This window comes from Odontomachus brunneus, unplaced genomic scaffold (genome assembly GCF_010583005.1).
Source record: "Odontomachus brunneus isolate Ranch 3 - 2012 unplaced genomic scaffold, Obru_v1 Obru_scaffold_296, whole genome shotgun sequence".
Classification (NCBI taxonomy): domain Eukaryota; kingdom Metazoa; phylum Arthropoda; class Insecta; order Hymenoptera; family Formicidae; genus Odontomachus; species Odontomachus brunneus.
Window position 1 is genome coordinate 143,430 of NW_022639746.1, and position 22,808 is coordinate 166,237.

Genomic DNA, 22,808 nt, shown 5'->3' on the forward strand with positions numbered 1-22,808 from the left:
GGATCGTTTTTTACGGTTTTTTAAAGAAACATTCGCCTTTGAAAATGTTTATTTTCGAAAAATACGTCAGATATGCTTATTTCGTTTTGTACCGTCTCCGCGGTGATAACGCGTATTTGTGTAACTCTGTTGCCTCAATAGCACACCAAGTACCTTTAAAGTAATTTTCCAGTATCCCAAAATCGCCCTCATAACGTTAGATCCGTTGTAATAGTACATTCGGACTCTCGCGTATACGCAGTTGGTCCTATTCTGCACATAGCCCGAAAGTCGGCTATGTAATGGTAGGTTATAAGTTATTTCGCGTTAGCGTAAAGAGCACAATCTCGGATCGTTTTTTACGGTTTTTTAAAGAAACATTCGCCATTGAAAATGTTTATTTTCAAAAATTACGTCAGATATGCTTATTTCGTTTTGTATCGTTTCCGCGGTGATAACGCGTATTTGTGTAACTCTGTTGCCTCAGTAGCACACCCAGTACCTTTAAAATAATTTTCCAATATCCCAAAATCGCCCTCATAACGTTAGATCCGTTATAATAGTACATTCGGACTCTCGCGCATACGCAGTGGTTCCTATTCTGCGCATAGGCCGAAAGTCGGCTATGTAATGGTAGGTTATAAGATATTTCGCGTTAGCGTGAAGAGCACAATCTCGGATCGTTATATAATATATATATATATATATATATATATATATATATATATATATATTCTATATATACATATACACATCTATATCCAATGGCCATAGGTCGACTTTATCTGCGACTCATACGTAGGGGTTTTTCTTTCAGTGTTGCGATGCGCTGCGATGCCGGTGCACGGTCACCTGTACACGATGCGATTACGTCCCGGGGAAAAAAGGAGAGTTCCCACTTTCGAGTCCAATCCTCACGAGGGGCATGTAATTCGTCGTGTAAGCACGTCGACGAGGTAAGTCGACTAAACACGAACGGATCCCCAATATACGCGCGCGGTAGTCGCTCCGAACGTGAACTGGGACGCGACATTTCTTCCGGCCGGGGCGGCTTCGAAAATGGAAAAGAATATATTTAGTCACGTACTTACTACGCGAAGGGTTGAATAGCTCGCGGGATGGCGGTACAGGAGCTTGCGCTACGAAATTCACGATCGTGTACGGCAGTCGTTGTTTATTCGACTTTGGCAGTGAAGAGGAGACACGCCTCGGAGCGGAGAGGCGAAACGCGCTCTCTAGCCCGCCACAGCGCACCGTACCGTGCGGAAACACGTCGACAGAGATAAAATCGCACAAAACAGCCACTAAGAAGTGCGCAATATTTGCGCGGAGCGCGCGGAGGGATGTCGGTGGCGCAGTTTACGAGGGCGCTTCTCAGATATTGAAAGTAAGGCCGGCATCCAGCCCCATGAATTTAGGTGAGCGGGGAAAGAGACTTATCGCTAATGCTAAGTACACAGGAATCTTTCTTTTCTCTTTCTCTCTCTTTCTCTTCCCCTGGTTCTTTCCCACGTACGAAACAAGCGCGACTGTCAGTCCAGCAATGCGAATCTCATTGAAATAAGACTCTTCGACTTATTATCTATTTAGAGCGCGTCTTCGCAAGACAGCATCTTCTAAGGACAAAGGTCACTGTGGGGAGACAGAGAGTGACTTTCACTTTGGTAATAGGAGTAGGTGCGTTCGAAGGGTTTGGAGCGCCGCCGCGTTAAGAAGCATATTGGAAGAAAAGGTCAACACGCCGAGTGAGTCGCACATCAAGCAGATCATCGTGACTAGTGTCGTAAGGAAGCCGTCGAGAGAACACCAGACGGAGCTTTCATTATCGGAGATTACGTTCGCCCTCGCGTCCCATTGATTACAGTTCGCCAGCGGCGCGTTAAAAATAATTTTCCTTTTTTGTGATACAAAAGCTCCAAGAGAACAGAGCAGCGTGAGAGCTTCCAGTTTGCATTGCCATGGAGAGAAATCTATTTGGCGTGATGAATCAGCGGAGAAACATATTTTTTTATCGCGCGCTAATCGTTATTTATCAACCTTTCCAGCTGTCCGCTTGATGCGATTCGGTCAAGATTAAGAAAACGTTCCAAGTAGCTATCCGATTTAACGTCGTATCAAGAATATTATGTATAAATCGTGTGTATCTTATTAAAAGCCTTCACACACAAATTTACATAAACATACCGTAAGAATTGATCAATAACAATCGAGTGTTTACAAAAATGGCAACCTTACGATTCGACGATATTCAACGTGATTAGTCAATTCTTACGTCTTACGTTATTGTTATGTCAATTTGTGTATGAAGGCCCTTAATTATGATGCGACGTAACATAATGAGAGACTCTGTGACAAGCAAGAAAATAAACTTTACGATGACGATATCGCTGGAATAAAATGCAAATTGTTGTTGCAAGTCGTCGGTGCAAACGCGTTTGCGATTATCGATCGTGTGGCCAAAAAAAGGAGAAAAAAATTGCACGTGCTGTAAAATTGAATGTTGCTAGTCGGCGTCGACTTAAAACGAACTAATAAAACGCGAATTTCATTTACAACCGCTCGAAGCGGCCGCACCGTATATCGACGAGAAATTTCGAGCAGAATTTCGATTGTGCGGCGAAATAGTTTGAATTCGAGCGGCGCTATTATGTACGCGCTTCCGACTACTAAACGTGCGAATACCAGCCGTAAAGTCTAACTGAAACAGTAAACAGAGCTAAGCTTCTTACCAACATAAATTCGGCTATATTACGCACTGCACAAAGCAAAATAGTTTCGCACTCAAAATATGCGTCATAGAGTTACAAGGAAAATTTGCCGTTCGCATTTTCTCGTATTTTTCTCACAACATCGATAACCCGTTACGAATTTGTTGGGGAAAAAATTGCCATTGCTGACGTCGACCGACGATGAGAATTTCGGCCTCGTTTCAAAAGTCTATTTTATACAGAGTTCTATACAGAAAGAATTTCGCAGTACAAATTATTATGGAATTTTGTAGCCGAACAGATCGATATTCTGCAGTAATTAATTACTTCTTCATTTCATAAGTGTTACTTCGATTTTAGGAACTAAAATGTGTTATTAAATGTGCTATTAAAATTTTTGCTATGTTTCCAACGAAATTTATTATGTCCCTTTGCAAGATAGATCTTACTCTACTCCTATCTAATAGTCTATTCCTGCATTACTAGAAACATAGTGAAACTAAACAGAATTGATATAAAAAGAAAAAAACTATGAGACATGTATCTCTTCATATATTGTCTAAATCTTTTGGAGTGAAATTTTATTCAAAAAGAAGAGTGACCATTGAGTCACTCGAACTTGGCGATTTTTCATCTATACATAGAGAGAACGATTTATTGAATCAAATAAATTTTTCTTTGGAATAGTCCAAACAAATTATTTGGTTGACACAACAAAAATATTTCTTTGGAACTAAGCCGCAAATAAATATTTTTATTGCTTCAAACAAAATTTTGTTAGATCAATCAAAAAATTCGTTTGAACTATTCCAAAAAAGTATTTATTTGATTCAACCAAATTGTTCTCTCTGTGTATGGCGTGGATACCTCACTCTAAATCGTCGAATGAATATTTTCACTCGAGATTGAAGAGTAAATCTGGTACACACTGCACTTCGTCGCAAGAACATATTCCCTCTAACCGAGTGAAATGTTTGCTCATATCGAGTCCACCCTAAGCTGGAGTGAAACATTCACTCTTGCAATTTCGTAGTGGCAATATTTTCACTATCGCCTCGAGCGAAAATACTACCATTTTTCGCACGTTTTGAGCGAGATTCCACTCCAAGAAATTTAGAGAGTTCTTCTTCTGTGACATTGATTCAAGACTATGGTCCCACAGGTCAGAAATTTAAAACGTACATGTTTAATTACCGCGTCAGGTCGACCGGGATGAAATTGTCGAAAATTGCTTGACCCCGTCGCGACTGTCCGAGGGCGCGCTTCAATGCATGCACGGTTATGAGTTACATGTTAGGGATTGTCGAAAGGCTCTCTCCGGGGTACAGGTCTCTCATCCTCGGTAGATCGTATTCTACGCTAAGAAGAAACTCTAACTCGTTTCCCAGCCGAAGGGTTCTCGAGTTACTGATATCGAGAGAAGAGATCGTTGTATTTGCTAGGAGTTGGCCGGCACGCGCGCGCTCTCGCAGCTGTACACCACGAAAGAGAAAGAGAGAGAGAGAGAGAACGGAGAGATTCAGTCTCCGAGCACGTATCGGCGTCACACTTGTCTATGGAGAGGGCGACGCGTGTATGCAGCCGATACATCGCACATTCCTTCGACCCTATCCTTCGACCGTCCTTCCTTCGGGTCTCTCTCACCATGCTCCGGGAAGTCGCTCATGGACTCTCATCGCCGCCACCATCCTCTCCACGGTCGGCTCGGGGTCTCTTTCGCACCCTATAACCTTCCAGCCTCGCGCCCTACCTCCGTCTTTCTCGGTCGCACGGATTTTGCCCGAGCGAGCGAACGATATAATAGCGAAACTACCTATGTATTTGGCCGTCGGTCTATCGAGTAGAGTCGGGGTGTTGATGGCGGTGAGGCTACGACAACGGTGAGAGAGCCGTGAACGACTAGGTGTGTATGCGAGTACAGTCCCGGTCGCTGGCGTGAATTAACTGGGTGCAGCTGCAGCTGTACGCCCGCCCGGCCCACTCGGTTTTAGCTAGCTAGCAAGCAAGCGACAAGGAGCACAGCAGAGGCGAGAGGCTGTGAGTGATCAAGGACGTGGCGCGCTAAAAACAAGCGCTCCCGGCGCGATATAATTCCTTCGACCCGCAATGAGACTCGGTAATGAGTTGTTATTCGGAACGTGGAGTAACATACCGGGAGAGAGAAAGAAAAAGAGAGAGGAAAGCACGGCGCACGGCGACTTGGCTCCTTTAACGACCACCATAAGTTCCCGAGAGCTGCGGCGAAGGATGGGGGGGGAGAGAGAAAGAGAGATAGATAGATAGATAGAGAGAGAGAGAGAGAGAGAGAGAGAGAGAGAGAGAGAGAGAGGGAGAGGAGGAAAATATTGCCGGTGGTTGTAACTTATTTAGCTCGTTATTTGCAGCAACGGAAGATTTATAATACTCTGTTACGCGCGCGATACGCTACAAATACGCTTAAGGATGTAACGAAACTCGTATTACGTTAACGAGTAATTGTGAAAGCGATTTCATCGAATGACGACGCTCCTCGTCGGCTAATCATATTTCGCGTAATTGCGCTTATTTATTTTATAAGCGAACGTTTAGCGATACGAACGCGCATTTCTTTTTTCCCCGCTGAATACCCCGATAATAATAACACGTTGATATATCACATTGTGCGGAGAGAGATGGCTCGTGAAACATTCAATACTATGCGGCCGCAATTTGCGAAATAAAGCGCGCGTAACTGAAATATGAAAGGGCGGGAATTAAGCGGAAATAATTTTCCGTTGTTAATTACAAATCGCTGCGCGCACACACATAGAAGCTAATGCGTTTGACGCTCGGCATAACTTGCACTTTGCGTGCATTGTCAAACCGAGGAGTTACGCTCGGTCGGTCGGTTAATTTTAACCATGAATCAACTGACGTCTCTCGCCTCTTTCTCCCGACCTATTTCCGGAAAGGTATACTCTTGCGGATTCGTTTGCGTCGCGAGTTAAGCCGACATCCGGCGAGGCCGGTCACTTAACAAGATAGAAAACGACTTACGCGTAATTACATTTGTCATGCGACGGCTCGACTGATACGGTTTTATTTATGCGACGCGATAAATGCGACGCCATATCCGCCAGTCGCGCGGAATCGCACGGCCGACGCGTGCGGAAACGTGCGGGGGTTTAAATTAAGTTGAAGTAAGGCGACGCGTAAAATCGCAAGATTATCGAGCGGCAGCCGCGCGGCAATCCGCTGCGGCGATAATGTTTGTAATTAGGCGGGGTTATAAGGTGCGGAACGGACGGACAATTCGTGTCGGGTTGACCAGAAATTCGGCAAGTAAGTTATCGACTCGTAGATTATCGGGCTGACGTGTCCCGCATGCCGAGGAGTCCCCGACTTACCCACTGGGTTATTGGACATTCCTTATCGCTCTCACGTCCCTTGCAAATTCTAGAGCCGCGCGCGGTTTCAGCCACTGATTGTCCGATTAATTTCGTTATGCTCCTCGTCTAACAGTTTTATTATTGCGCCGTCCGCGAAGAACGGAAATCATTATCCCGTCGAGAGCGTGCATTTTTTGAGCACCGTCTTATTAAACTTTCCCGGTTAAATAGAAGTGGAATTCTCTCCCTTTTTTTAAACAAATTTAACTTAATATAAAATTTCGCGCACAATTACATTGTTCTCTTGCACTGAGAGAAAGAATATAGTTGATCTAACTAAAAGTATTGTTATTTTTGGCTTCATAAATATTTTTTTTGTAGTGAAAATTAAATCGCTATTGATAAACAGCATTATTAGGCACATATAACTGTTATTTTTATCTTTTCAGCTTCATATCAACTCTTTTAAGAGCTACAAATTTCATCAAAACATCAAACTTTACGAAAAAAAGAAAAAAAAGGAAAAAAGAAATATTAGGAAAAATATTTACATTATAGATTATGATTTCTTTAGAAGTTATAACAACTTCATATGCATTTTATTATTACCATTTCATATATTTATTTTTCCTAATATTTCTTTTTTCCTTTTTTTTCTTTTTTTCGTAAAGTTTGATGTTTTGATGAAATTTGTAGCTCTTAAAAGAGTTGATATGAAGCTGAAAAGATAAAAATAACAGTTATATGTGCCTAATAATGCTGTTTATCAATAGCGATTTAATTTTCACTACAAAAAAAATATTTATGAAGCCAAAAATAACAATACTTTTAGTTAGATCAACTATATTCTTTCTCTCAGTGCAAGAGAACAATGTAATTGTGCGCGAAATTTTATATTAAGTTAAATTTGTTTAAAAAAAGGGAGAGAATTCCACTTCTATTTAACCGGGAAAGTTTAATAAGACGGTGCTCAAAAAATGCACGCTCTCGACGGGATAATGATTTCCGAGGTTCGATACAATAACAAAGGCTAAACAGAACTACAGAAAAACGTTGGTTGACGTCAACTAACTCGGACTCGCGGCCAAGAAGCATTATTAGTCATAAAAATAAGTACTGCGAGATACACATTATGTTCCATGGCCGGCATTCATAGAGTTGTGAATTATTTAAGATCTTTGATTAAGAACATAATTGGTTACAAATTCGTATTTATGGACCCTTATTCGGCTGTTTGGATTAATGTTGCTTGTATGACATAATGCAATGAATTCAGCTACAGCTTGTCGAGATTAATCGGGGATCAAAATGAAACTATCTATAATTATATGTAGAATGCCGGCCAGAATTTCGACTCGGATATATCTTCAATCTTGACAGGTTCGTCAAGCAAACTTCCCGTATAATAAATAATTTGGCATACCTTGAAAATATACGATGTGTAGATCGCTGCCCGCGTCCCCACTTCCTGATTTCTCGACGCAACAATCTGACTGGCTTCTCCGCTCTGACACTGACACTCACGTGAACACGATTCAATCGAAAACGCACGTGTTAAACAACGCGATGCCGCGAGCGACGAGAGTTCAATTAAATATCTCGAAAAACGAAATAATTTAATCGCCAAAGAGAATCAATAAACACACACGACGTGTCGGGACACATAGTCCGTGAGAAAAAGTCCGCGAGGTGCTTGACCGTTTTGGAGGTCGCGAATATTTCGATTGTGAAGAGGAACACCGATACACGTGATATGCGCGTCGCTCGTCGGCCCGGAACTGACTGAAAAGGTCTGGAAAAGTCCGCGAGACATTCGACCACCTTAGAGGTTGTATATGTTTTGATTATGTGATCATTCGAGCTCATCGATGAGCGACGACTGTTTGCGATGGGAGCAGGGAAGTGTGTAAACTTACGTTTCTTGTCAATTGTTCTAGCACTCTCGCGCGTCGCGCGAGATTTTTTTTGTAACCGTCGCACTAAGGAAAACACTCGAGATCCGGCATTCGTTACAGCACTCTCTAGTTTTCGATACCCTTCCTCGGGATCCAATTTCAAGGCGTGGATTTATTATTTTATTTATCAATTATTTATTATATTTGTTATTTTTTTATTCGTTTTCTTTTAAATCCCCATACACTTTAATTAATACCCGACACCTTAATTAACAACCGTGCAAAAATGCCGAAAACGAGTAAAGCTGGCTACTAGAAGTTTTCTCCTACATTTAAAGCGAAATATTACAGGCGTTTGAGGAAAAAAACCAAAAGCATGTATCTAATTCTCCATTATAGTAGAATTTAATTAAAGAAATAGTTTCTTAACTATCAGTTATAATGATTATTTCTCTATTGTGATTATTAGTTAGGCATATCAAAAATTTTTTCTTAGTGTAAAATGAATCAGTAAATATAATACTGACTGTACTTTAGAGAGTGAAAATGAAGTATTAATGAATAGATGTAAAAATTCCAAAAGATTTTTTCTTATAAAAATAAATGGTGGAAATGAAAACACACGAGGGGAGGGAATTGTTTAATAATAGACAAGTATATAGAGAGTATATAGAAAAGTATAGAGAATATACGCAACCTGTGCGTCAACCGGTGAAACGCGTCGCACGAAATTCCACGGCCCATTCGCGAAAGACTGTCGAATCTATCGGGACATCGATTTTGCTGGAATGGCGCAAGAGAGTTCTCGAGCTCGCAGCACCGCGGGGAGTTCTAGAGAGCCTTTCGAAGTCTCAAGACGCACGTATCGTCCGAGAAACGCGATGGAGGAGGTAACTCCAGGCTTACACGTTTCTTGACGATTTTTCTTCCGGGCCAATGACACAGGGCCAATGCAATTTCACCGAATTGTTTCGCGCGCAATCTCGCGGATTGTGCGAGAGAGGCAAAGTAATATCGAAGCGACGATTCGCGTCCGAGAAATTCCGTGTCGCGTGGCAAACGTGTAGAATTTATCGCGACGCCGGGCTGGTCGGTCACTTTAAGAGACGCGCGCTAAATACGTTTTCCCCGTCCGCTAAATACGTTTACCAAATACGAGAGTCTAATTACTAAAGAGGTCGGTACCGATGTTACGGATAAGCGATTACGAGCCGAGACAAAGAGATCGCGAAGTGGCTGGCAGTGGCAGCTTTTGTTCGCGCAGCCACCATTCAGGGCATTCACGCTTTGTCTACCATTCATCTCCCCATTAATGACCGCATCCCTATGATGCTGAACAAACGAAAGGTGTGGATGAGTCACGCCGACCGGGAGGGTAAAGTGCATCTGCCATTAAGGAAATCAATCTCGCGCACTCGTGATCTCTCTTTACGCGCGATAAGATAATTAAACATCCGTACGACGTGCGCGCGCGCGGCGACGACGACTGTTTAGTGATTTAATTTCTTCGGGATCAGAGTCGAGGGATATTCGTTGCACGATTTAAAATCGACAGAGCGCCCGAGAGAAATTACGACGACGGAGCACGTCGCGGCGAACTCGCACGTCCAACGTTTATACGTCGGTCCGTGTCCGGATTAATTTAATGAACCGCGATGTTTGCACGCGTGCCTACGTGCATTTAATGCCGATTCCGATAAAAGGAGATGGAAAAAAACGCGGTAACCGACGGCTCTCGCCAATATATACGGACGTGTGTGTATGTGTGTGTTTTTGCGCGCGTAAATATATGCGCACGTACACGCGCGCGAGAGTCGTCCCGGCCGACGCCGATACGTGTTCCAACACACGCTCGTGGTACGGTCGTGTGGCGATTATCAGATTTATAGTTTGCTCGCGGGTGGAATCGTTCGGGCGAGTAACGTCACATCGGGCGGGGAAAGGTATTTAGACGTATAGCGGCACGAAACGCGACGGCGGCAAAATGAAATATTTGCCGATATCGAATCGCACCCGCCCTCGGATTTATAAAATATAAATATCCTTCCTCTTTCGTTCTCTTTCTTTCTCACTTTCTTCTTCTTCCTCTTTCTTCCTGTCTCTCTTCTTTTTCTTTAAGACTCGGTTCCGTTTGTGTACTGCACAGTCACTTTGTGTTCATTAGTATGCATGAGGACTTACAGATTATTTAAATTTCGTGCGTCACACAGCACTGACACAATGCGTTGATCTAGCATAGCTTTCTTGAGAATTCATGAGCTTTATGATTTTCTTTTGTCTTTTTGACCAAGCTTACAGTTCAGCACTTATTTATCAGATCTTTATTTTACTCTCACTTTTATCACGATTTTTCTCCCGACGTTGTCGGCGGATTTATTTTTTATACTTTTTGCAATCTATCGTACATTATCATTACTCGCATGCCTTCTGCCTTGGCCTATCGCTTGCATGCTGTAAACTGTAAGGATAGATAACTCTAGGATAATAACAAATCTCTATTCTCTCTCTCTCCCTCTCATTCTCTCTCTTTCTCCCTATCTTCGGCAGTGCACGTACGCGCTAATTGAATGAATCGTCCCACCAAATTGCCCACGGATTAACGCGTTTATCACTCTAAGCAATGGACCGTGAAACAGCCCGACTGAGATTCGCGCGTGCAAAGAACACATCGAGTGACTGAACCCAAGTCATTCTCCGTCATCCCGAGTCGGATTATCGCCGGCGGCCGAATATAGTCCTGGCCTCGATGGGTATGCGTCAATATAACACGTGAGTAATATTTTTTCGCCAGTAATATTTCTTCGCGAGAGAGTATTGTGTATCGAGCGAGGGGCGCGGCGCTCGTGCACGGCGCTAAGCGCGTTTTCTCATTATTTCCGCGAGATTGCCGGTTGTTTCTTTACGTGACTGCTGTCCCTAAAAACGAGGAAAAAAGGGAGAACCCACGCGGCTTTCTTACGAGCAAACGTAATTTGCCTCTTACAATCAATCTCGCGGGTCGCCGGAAGGCTTGTTTTCCGAGAGATTGCATGCGACGAACAGCCGTGATGAGTTTGCCTTTCGCTGTAGACGGCGAATATCACAGTCGGAGTCAACCATTCGCGGAATAAACACGAGCCTAGATATGGAGGAATCACGGGGGTGGAAGCTCCAACGAGCGTGACCGAGACGGAGAATTATAAGGTCGAGTTAAAAGAGGGGATCCAGCGAGAGAGAAGAAAGGGGAGAATACGCTCGTGCACATACGCCTGTTAACTTATCTCAATGTCTAAATGCAGCGTCGTTGGGCAGCAGGCGTTAACTTTATCGGAACTCGTTTTAACGAAGTGGAACAAGTGGCGCGCCGCGCCGTTAGCCGGGTTCGCAAGACTGGGAATTGGACGGGAATTAGGCTGCGTTAATTTGAAGTTGGATTACGAAGGCTGAAACGGTGCCTTCTCGAGACATGACGCACATTAAGAGACCGGAAACTATGTTGATCGGAAATACTATTAGTCTCGTTATTGCCATTCTTGTTCGGTAACGCGTTAATGCATAAAAGCGAAGCGGGCAAGAGTAGGATGAGAGCGAGGGATGAGAAATTCATTCGTGTCGTTGCCGTGTCAGAGGGCACGCAGAAACGTGTGCGGTCATCCGTTTGTCGAACGCTCGCAATATCGTTTCGCAAAATAATCTTCGTTCCTCACGGGCTTTCTACGGTGAACTATTAGTCATTACTCATAGCACGCAAATCAGGATTATAAGTTACTTTGCCTAAACCACTCGGCGTTGCCTTATCGCAAAGTGCCCCAAGGGGATGAAATCAGGGGAAGAGAGTAGTGGTTTCATAGGAGCTCATATTTTCTCTGCAGGATTCTAGAAAGTAACTATGCGAAATTTGGTTCAAGTCAGTCAAAGGGTTTAGGAGTTTGTAGGGAATATACAGATAGACGCATATTCTGTTTTATATATCTGACACAAGACTTGCCAACGCACGTATGCAGGTAGATTGGATCAAACTAAACAAAAAAAAGCACCATTTTTAACCACAATCTTCTTTTATTAACTCTAGAACTCTAAACATGAGTATAACTTACAAGTAAACCTACTCGAAAGGTATGCTCCAATTTCTTTTTAATTTGGTACAAATGTAGAAGTACAAAAAATATTTAAGTCATATTTTTTTATTTTAGCCCACTTTGAGTTTCACGGGCAGTTTATAGTTTTTTAATATTCTCACTTCTATCACCAACAAGTACAACAAAAATGCATAAGAAATAAAATTAAATACAAAATATAAGCGTTTTTGGTTTGCTGATTATGAATATAAGGTCAAATGTGTAAAATTACTTGTATAAATAATCAAATATGTAAACAAAACGTAAAAAATTATTTTTACAAATAATTTCTTGGTTTGGCCGAAATATGAGCCATTTTTTACTAATTTATCACAGATTTAAAATATTTCGATTGGAATCTCGGCTAAAAAATTTAGAATAGTTCGTGTCTCAGCAATGCCGATTTTGTTAAAATTATTTAACTATATCCTAAAAAAATGAAAAAATATAACCTAAATATTTTTTGTACTTCTACATTTGTGCTAAATTAGAAAGAAATCCGAGTGTAACTTTTGGGTAGGTTTACTTGTTAGCCAGATCAACTTTTCTTATGTGATTTGTTCTTGCATTGTTCTCTCAACTTCATTGAATCGCGAAAACACACATTCATATTTTTCGATGCTTTCTACATCGATTAAGAAAAAAATAATTAAATTGCCATCATTTTATAAGCAAATAAAAATGCGCTGCATAACATTTGCCGATATTTACGGTATACGTAACTTTTTAATGTTTAGAGTTTTTATAGTCTTTTTAATGTCTCGAAATTTTACATGGTTGATTTTACATGCTTGAAAAACAGTAAAAGGATTTTTTGTTCAGTTGACTAAATCTACCTGCATAGTAATCATAACTTTTAAGGCATGAAAAATGGAATTTGGCCATCTCCATGCAGTCACTGATTTGCTGTTGCCTTATGATGACTTCTGATCCATTACTGACGGCTTATTGTAGAAAGACTTTTGCTTATGTACCTTTCTCTTCACACGGCATGTGACACGACGTGTGTACGTACATACACGTTATGGTATTTTTAATTTTCTCGCGAACAGACATATTGCATCCGGACACGATGCAAATATTTTCCTGCGGAAACCACTTCGCCATGGCGAGCGCCGTAAGCTAATTTCGCGCACGAGTCACGAAATTTCGTGGGAATTTACTAGATTAATTTAAGTATTATGTCGCAACGTCTGTGGCTCTCACAGAGAGAAGAAGGGCATTGTCCCAGCTAAGAACGGCGAAGTTACTCAGGAAACGAAGGAACGGGCCCGTGAGGAAAGAAGACTAGAAACGGAACAAGAAAACTCCATTACGTTATGAAGCTGTTCTGTTTCGTAGAACAGAATGTCCGCCGCACGAAAAATCATGTCTACGCATTGTGTTGTCGCTCGCTAATTACTTGCGCACGATTTTACTTTTATTGTCCCGACGACAGGAGGAGACAACGCGTGCGGAGGAAAGAGTCAAGAGACATTCGCGAACTTTTCGCCGCGAAACTCTCGCGCACTAAACGATGTATTCGCGATCAATCTGGTGAATAATTACCAACGCGATATAGACGCGCAGCAGCACGCCTCGCTTTATAACGAAGCTTGAAAATTGCGTGCTAAAATTAACGTGCTATTACGAAATGGCACTCGCGCGGTTCATGAGACTCGTGAAGCGTTACAAACTTGGCCTGCGCGAGCTCAATTACGCTGATGAATTACGCGTACCCACCCTCGGCTTTCCCGCCAAAGTACGAATTCATCTTCGTCATACTCGTTGGCGCGTATCCGCCGGATAAAGTGGCATTTTGCTAACTAATGCCTCCCGAAGATCTGTGGGGGTCCAGTGAGACAGGAAAAGTATTAAATATATCGCGCTATCTCTCGTCCCGATTGTACAATCAACGTAATTATCCTAGATATACTCTGCAGTGTCTTGTTACAGCAGTAAAAATTTTATGAAAACCAAGCTGTCACTCTCATACGCCGTGTTCTTTCGCTAGTTTAATTATACACGTTTCCAGTATTCTCTGTGAATAATCTCGAATAACTTGACAGCTTTACTCTGAAACTTTGCGCGAATTTTCTTCCCTGACATTTTGCTCGAATCGTCGCGCTGGGTGATAATCCAGAGCGCAACGCGTGAGATCTGCTGCGCATTCCCGAAAAGCTCTCGATATTTTCCCGCGACTTTTGCCGGACCTAATTGAAACCGACGATCCGGGCCTTTTATTAGGCGGAACAAAAGGCATCGTGGCGCTAAAGTCACAAGAACTCATTACGAGCGAGGCGCCTGCAGCGGCGGCGCCTGATGAAAAATTCCGGAATGGGAACGATCGACTATATACGGGGGAATCCGCGCGCGGCGAGAGAAGCGCGCTAAATAAAAGCAACGCGTGCGCGCGCGCGCGAAGAAATATACGAAATAAAAAAAGTTTTAACGTCGCGTCATGCCCGTCGGTGATACCCAATATCCGCTTTGACGCCGGCGCCAAAGATGATCTTGTTCCGCGTCGTTGTCGCGGATGCATCGAATTTTGCGACGACGCGTAGAGAAGCGGAATTTCGTAATAGATGCCGCGTGAAAATTGCAACGTCGCCGCTGCTCGCCGCCCTCCTCACCGTAAAGAGCCAGGTGCGTCCGACTTTGTATTACGACTAAATGGAGGATTTCATACCGTCGCCGGGGGCCAAAGTGCACGGACTCAGCTATGTCGCGTCCGCAAGCCAACTCCCGCCGCCCTTCTGCGTCTCCTCCTTCATCTCCCGCCGTTTCGCTCCTTTCTTCCGCGAGGAAAATGGAAACATATCGGAAACTTTTCTAGAAATTACCATAATGCAGCCGAAAACAATCTACTTTATCCGCGCGCGCGCGACGGCGGCGTCCCGGCGGAGCGCAAAGGGAGAAGCGCGAGCAGATATCTGAAAATACACTGCCGGTCGTTAATTCGCGAGCCCAGCGAACTTACTGACGGGAAATCTATACGTCGCATTATTAACCGGTTCCACTTCGCACTCGGCTCTAACTCTGTATGATTAAAAAAACGCCGTAGAAAGAAAGGAAAAAGGAAGAGGGCGAAAAACGGGAACATCGACGTCGCCCCCGTGTTTGAAAGTAAATAAAATCAAAAGTACGGAATATACGCTATATATACTCTGTGTGTGTGTGCGCGCGCGCGCGCGTGTGTGTGTGTGTGTGGCAAAGTGTACAAAACAAATGTTCAAACTTTGCTTCGGCACACGATACCTTCTGTTTCGGAACTCGATGGTATAAAATTTCTACCGAAATGCGCGCGCGCGTGCGAGGGAGAGAGAGAGATCGATATAGTGGGAGCCAAGAGAGTGTGCCGGGGTAGAATGTTTAATCATTAAAGCCTGGTGGAAGCTAGTACGAAGAGAACAAAAGAGAATATTTCCTATGTTTTATGCAAATGCTTCGTTTGTTTTTTCCTTTGATTGGAAAAAATATTTCACCTACGTACGTTGCGTTGGCCCGGTGGGAGCAATTGTTTCCTTATAAAAAAACCAGGCTCTTTACAAACGAATGGCCGGCAACGTGCGTGAGAATATAATACCGCTCCTGAAAACAACGCGCACGAGAATACGTTGCAAAAAAGGCAAACTCCGGAGCGTGAGTCAATTAAATAATAACTCAATTATCTGATATATCATTTCGCCGCGTGGTTAGCGCAACCGGGTGTTCTTTCACTCAAATGCAATGACGTGTAACCATTACTATAATTAAACAATATGAAATATTTTTATAAATATATAAATAAAAATATTCATGTATGGAAAGAGAGAGAGAGAGAGAGAGAGAGAGAGAGAACGCTTCACGAAATTTGCGATACACAGAAGATCGTAACGATTGTTGCAGCGAGAGGCGGACATCAAGTGGAAATGAAGTGCGATTCCGATCCTGTGAATCGGGATTGGATCGCTAAGTTGGAAAACCCATAAGCGACGAACGGGCAATCGTCGAAGAACTTTTCAAATTAAGATAATATGTGCGCGCTGCCAGAATATTATACGATCCAAGTTGGACCATCAATTTCCGCGACGTCAGACCGGCGTCGGGTCTGCGTATTTCGTCCTAGGCGATAATTCGCCGATCGAGCGGAGGAGGTCCGAGTCTTCGCGACGACAATAACGCGCTTAATAAAAGAGGGACACGGTACGTAAGCAGAAATCGGTTATTCGATATATATTCGCGGAAATCCGGCACAGTTCCCATTTGCGTTTTGCGAGCGCCCCTCTGGCGGAGAGCAATATCTATTCCTATGAAGTTCTGCGCACTTGATTCTGGAGAAATCGGACGTCCATGGCATATCGACGAGAGTCCGTGGTAGAAAGAGAAAGATATATGTATACATATAGACAGAGAGAGAGAGAGAGAGAGAGAGAGAGAGAGAGAGAGAGGGAGGAAGTGGAAGTCAGCACCGGTCACCACGCGGCCAATTCCGTTTCGCTCCAGATCGCCGTGACTTTCGTACGGACGCGTGGACCGACCTAATTTCGCACGCCCCAGGAAAACGACCGTCCGTGGCCAATTCCTTCAACGACCGGCACTGCATCACCGGCTACTGGTAATATCGCTTTCGATGGTGGAAACGCCGTTCGATTACCCTCGCCGACGAAAAACGACGCGGTACAAATCCTCTCGTCGGTGTGAGGTGGTAACGGCCGCTACGTGTGCGACTCGCGGCTGGATCGCTTTAATAGAAGCCTCCAAGAAGCACTCACTGAATTGCCTCTATTAACCCGATTTCTTACGAATTTAAGCATCGTCCGAGGGAAACGCGAGATCGTGCGTTAGTTTCATCCAGGTCGCTCTTCTTTCTTTTCCCCGCGAAACTGTGGACGAGGTACGTACGTCCGCGAGAAACAGGAGGAGCTGCTACCGGTAGATCTGATTCACAACTTCCGCTCAATGTTTTCCCGCTGAATTCGAGTTGTTTGCAGCTGCAGTTGCTGCTGCTGCGTTAGCAACCTTTTCGCCGACTCGTTGGAAGAGCGAGACGGCGAGCAACGAGCTCTTTGTCTTTGTCAGTCTTTTATTTGCATATACGTCTCCGACTTGGCGCTTCGAGGTGTCATTGTAATGTGGACGAACGAAGCGTCGCTTAATTACTACCGAGCTGCGATACAAAGACCGGCAGGAGCGAGCTTCCACGAGTGCACTGCTGAAAAATGAGATACCGCCCGCCCTATCGGCAACACTTCGCACGTACACATCGGATCTACGCGAAGCGGATTGGGGAGGTGTGAGCGCAGCGCAGATAGTTTCTTCCCGATTTGCGCCATTATTTTGCAGCCGTCAAGCTCTCGCGCGATACCTCGGCGATTTCCGCATGCGAAATCCTGCCCCGAGGCGGAGCAGCGCGCTCTCGCCGGCGCGAAATGAAAGCAAAGAGAGAGAAAGAGAAAGAGAGAGAGAGAGAGAACCCATTAAGAATTTCGTTCGTCGTCTGACAAAAGCTACAGCACGTGAAAGGACGCGAAAGGCCGAAGTACACATACATATATTCTCAAAGGTACGGTCGTCATCATAACATGACCCTCTTCCGTTTTCTAGGCCTCTTGGCCGGATCCTTTCGCAGCTGTCGACTTTGCCTGTCTCATTGATGACTCTCGCGGATAAGCTATAGCAGGAGGGAGAGCGATCCTCTCTCCACCTTCGATGTATCCTCCCCGCATTATTTACGCACGGCTCCCGTAGGTGGGTAGGTCGGGAGAGCGGAGCGGGCGCCAGAAATACTACTTTCGGAACTTGGGGAACTTCTGACGGAAACCACCACGGGCGCGGCAGAGCGGAAATTTATGGATTTTGTTTGGGTACCTTCGTCCCCGGCAGAGCTGCGTTTTGATTTACGATCGAACCGTGGTGTGATATCGGAGAGACACGAAGACGCGGCGACGCAGCGTCGTCCGAGGGGTGGATGGAATGGACGACGGAAGGTGAAGGGAAGAGGCCGGGGTGGCCGGGGAAAGGTGGTTGGCGTTGCAATCACTTTAGTCGTTTCGCGCGACTTGACCGTCGTCTTTCTCCTCTCTTGTGTTCTCGAGATCACGCGCTGCCGCGCGTCGATTTCTCGTCGCGCCTCGAGTGCACCAACACACGACGATGGCGCGTCGCGTCGCATCGCGTTCCCGGCAGACGAGAGGAGGAGGATCGAGAGATAGAGAGAGGGTGTCCTGAAGGAGCGCGCGCGGAAAGGAGCTTACGTCACGCCCGGCGGGGGACCAATGTGACACGGTGATGCATGAGAAATCCGTTTTGTAATAGAAATCGTTACCGCGACGTATCGACGCAGTCGCTCGTGGGACCCGGAGCCACGTCTACGGATTTCCATCCTCCATCGAGGAGTCTCGCAGCTCAATCTGGAATTTGCAACTGCGATGTGCCGGTGGTCTCCCACACGAATTTACATACACGCGAGGCATGCCTTGCCTTTTTGGACACTCTATTTTCGCTTTTCCTCGAACAAACGAAAAAGTCGACGACTAATTCTCATTCCGCGGCCGAGTGTCCGTGAATTTCACCTACGCTATCTTGAAATTCTATTTCAACGAACCAGAACGCTAGGAAGAATACGCTGATTTACACTTTAGAGAATAAACTTCTATTGTATTTTCCGAGGAAAACGGGATCATCCCGATCGAAATCCGCTCCGACCAAGTTCACAATAGCACCTTTGCATATTCTGCAGTTTTTAACAAGCCTCAACGATCGACTGTTTGTCAAGTACTACCTGTCGTCGATCGCTAGTATTTCGTCGACGCGATCGTCGGTAGCGGACGAGGCTGTTACCAACGACACACAACAGTTAGTTTGTCTTGTCGTTGATCTACACTAACACCGCGTCAGAGAGGACTTAATTAAATCGCATCCTAACTAACATAATCTGTTTCCGCCTCCCGATAACTGGGATACGGCGGAATCGGGCAGGCTGCAGAAACGCCAGACTGCCAGTTTAAGGTAATTAGTTAATGTTCCATTGCCAACGGACTCCGGCCCGTCTACGAGCGCGCACACTATATCTGCGAGCGTGCGCGCGCGCCACCGTTTCCACTTTCATCCCGCTGCAAGCCGCCAGTTAATTTCCAGGCGAAGGCGCCGCGAGTCCGTTGATAAATCAGACGAGCGTGTGTACATCTACGTGCAGGATATATAAACATCCGCACGACGGTGCTTAATCGATCGCCGCTTAATGACTACAATACGTTTCAGCCGTTGTGGGACAGCATAACCTGCCGCTCGTAAATTGAAGTGCTAACGTCGTTCGTTAGATTCGCCGCGCGCCACTCTCCGCCGGCGAAAGATCCGCCGGCAAACGATTATTAATAGCGCCGACGATGGAAACGAGTCGTTTCCGCGAGGACGATCCGCCGATAAATTTCAGAGAAGCAGGAATTTCCAGTCGCATGAAAATGCGAGAGAGAGAGAGAGAGAGAGAGAGAGAGAGAGAATCGAAAGCTTCTCCGCGCGAAAAGTCGATATTACACGAGAAACAATGGCCCGACCGGGCTGTTGATCTCGGATCACGTAAGGTGATCAGCGCGCATCGCGAAATGTGATTCGAGCGTCTACAGACTGATAGCAGTTTACTTGGGCATTTACTCTGGCGCAACCTTGGTAACCTCGGCACTTCAAACGCGTCTCGTGGTGCAACGCAAATTCGCGACACGTGCAACTAATTCCAGCGTGGAAGGCGATATATAGCAATTACATTATTATAGTCTACGTGGAACGTGTCGCGTGTGCGATAGGTTCGAAGCGCGTCGCGTATATCCTTAATGTCGTCTACCCCCGCTTTGTTCAGGCACGTAGCTGTCGATCGATATTACGAAGTGTTCATCCAGCGCAGAGATGCTTCGCAGACCTTGTATCACGTTAAAGGGTGCATTTAATTAGCACCTACAATGTCCTTCGATGCGTCAAAGCCTACCGTGCCTGTTTGATCACACATTTGTGGTGCCCACAACAGGTGTGGGGAATGTATCGACTAACGAGTCGCTTGTATGCGCCGATGATCATCGTCTCAATGGCTGGCGTTTGCACTCGCGCCTTCACGTCGGGAAACGCCCGAATGCAAAAAGCATCGGTCTCACGAGACAGACGACTTGCTCGCGGTGAAACGAAAAATAAGATCGTAACGACGAAGTATCCTACGCGGAGAGAATATTTGGCTGGATTAACTAAATTTCCGGTGAAAAATACGGACGTATGAGAAAATTCCGATTCAAGTTACCAGAATTCTGGTAACTTCAGCCGGAATTTCTGTGATTCGTTCATATTTATACAACGATCAGGATCTTACAAACATTTATCCTACACTTATGCTGCTGTCCTACATACTTTATTTCCCTCTTTATAATCTCCTACGCTACAATGCTGACTGAATCATCTCATAAGACGCGTAGGCATCAATTGTCTTTTCCTCGCCAACTAAATTCCGATCGGTCTTTTCATACACACAGAGCTGTAAAATATTTTAATTCCCTCCTACCTCAAGTACAGTCTGTAGCTTCTCTATGTTCCTTCCACTCTGCGGCAACTGAATATTTTTGTATAGAATTTGCTTTTAATGATATTTAAATGTACTCTATTGTCTTATCTCAGAGAAATAAGGCAATGAAAGCAGCCGGATACTCCGCCTTTTGCTTGTGTGCAATAAAAAGTTAAATAAAATAAATAAATTTCACCGGTTAATCCAACTAAGCATTCTTTCTTCTGTCTAGACGTTAATTAGACGCGAATTTAAGTGCGAATTTATTATGATACAATAATTATCTATGAGCGATTCGTAGATCAATCGATGCCGATGTATTGCATTACGATACACTACAATCGTGTAGTACGTAAACGACGACGTTTCCGACGTTCTTTCTCTTTGTGCGCGCGAAAGTATTCCTCCGTTAAATCCGCGGAAAGTTACATTTACGAGTTACAATCTTATTAGAGGCCATCTCTCCCTGCAACGGCGAAGTAGGGAAAATTGAATCTCGCGTGCGCGAGAATGCCCCGGCAACGCGGAAAAGATGAGAACTCATCCGCGATGAAGCATAACGGCGCTTCGCGCACATATTGTCTCGCGCTTTTCGCTTTCCGATAGATGCTCAGAGAGCACCGGCGCGCCATGGAATGTCAGCTCAAAAGAGACAAGACAAACAAGGGGACAAGGGAGTTGTCTACTGACAAAGCCGTCAGACGCGTGGTATGGACTATGTACACGATTCGATCGGGCCGGTTTGACGTACCGTTGGAATCCATCGGAAGCAGAATTTCATCCTAGTACGTGTCGTTTCCACTTTTTACCGATTGCCAGGTACGATGTCGTGTAGCAGGAGAGAACGTTAGAAATGACGAATGACTCGAGAAGTTCTTTGTCGCGGACTTCCGCGCTCGATGGCCCTCTCGTGCGTAAATTCATGCGCGACTTCGGTATGAATTTTTTTCTTCTTTTTTTTATCTTTTTTTTTTTAACGTCAATATCCGAAATTTCTCGTCGCTCGTTACCCTCGATTCTGCTCAAAACCCTCCGCGGCGCGTTTACATGAAATCCATTCCGCTGCCCACAACAGATTCAATTTAATTAACGGACGAATTCTCCGCTAAGTATGCCTTCGCGGTGCAAATAAGAGAAGCGCCTGATATCTGGCCGCTGATGAATTACGGCGGTATGCGAAATGAATTGAAAATAAATGCATCACTCGACGATTTTAGGAAGCGGAGAGGAATGCACGGTAAATTCTCATTTCCCCCATCGCACCACGCAGCACGGAGAAACACGATTGTATATATCTGAAGAGCGAGTAAAAAGGAATTTCATTTCCTCTCGTAAGCCCCGGAGAAGAAAAAATGTAATATATACTTGCGCACACTCAGAGAAAACAATTTTCCGCCGGCGATTATTAAATATAAACTCTGTTCAGTTGTGTCTTGACATTAACGGTAACTTTGATATGCTCTACAAAAGAAACAAGAAAGAGAAAAGAAACCGACAAGAATGTGTTTTGTAATTTCTACTCGTTTCTCTCTCTCTCTCTCTTTCTCTGCTTACATAATATCGTTTTGATATGCTGATGCGAAATATTCAGGGATACAAATGTGCTCGAGTCAATCAGCGAATCAAAGAGTGATACTGTTAGATATTCTCGCCGGAGTTTCTGCGACGCAACGCGTCCTTTCGTCAGTGGAAATATAACGTTATTTTCTCACGAGGTCTACGATAGCAATTTTGGCATGCTATCACGTAATCGACGCACTTACGTAAAGCGATTGAGACGCCGCCTTTTCTTCGGGAGTAAACGGTATTCTAAGGGCTTGGCCGGAGCAATTGGGAAAAACGACGTCTGCATCGCGATTTTAATTGGCCGCGGCGATAAACGCAGCACTCAGCAAAGTGGGTAATAACGATTAAAAGTCTAATCGGCTGAAAACTTGTTAACTTTCGCGAAACTGCCGGCATGGGATTCCATCTCGCGCCGAGTGTTAGCTCGCATAATAGAGGAGCTTGGGGATACCGGTGAGGAGGAAGGGGAGAAAATATGTCCTAAGACTGCGAAGGAGTTGAATTGAAACCGATCAACCGTGTATAGGTTAAAATGATTTGTTAGAAAAAAAATTAATCGGACGTTCAATAATCGTACAGAGTCTTTGATGAAATATTTTTATGACACATTTCAGTGTGTTATATTAATTTGATGTTACCTCTATCGTATAAGAGAGAGAGAGAGAGAGAGAGAGAGAGAGAGAGAGAGAGAGAGAGAGAGAGAGAGAGAGAGAGAG

General features: G+C 44.5%; 1 protein-coding gene and 1 pseudogene across 1 annotated transcript in view; one reads left to right on the forward strand and one right to left on the reverse strand.

Annotated features, from left to right (window-relative positions):
• Positions 1-813: 813 nt before the first annotated feature.
• On the forward strand, positions 814-21,361 carry LOC116853259 (annotated as a pseudogene).
• A 182-nt stretch (positions 21,362-21,543) lies between these two features.
• The window catches only part of LOC116853258, a 3,896-nt gene continuing 2,631 nt past the window's right edge, over positions 21,544-22,808 (reverse strand). Inside the window, exon 2 of the mRNA XM_032834239.1 lies at positions 21,544-21,987. Coding sequence (XP_032690130.1) covers positions 21,932-21,987 — 56 coding nt within the window. The 3' untranslated portion in view covers positions 21,544-21,931. The remainder of the gene's footprint in view (positions 21,988-22,808) is intronic.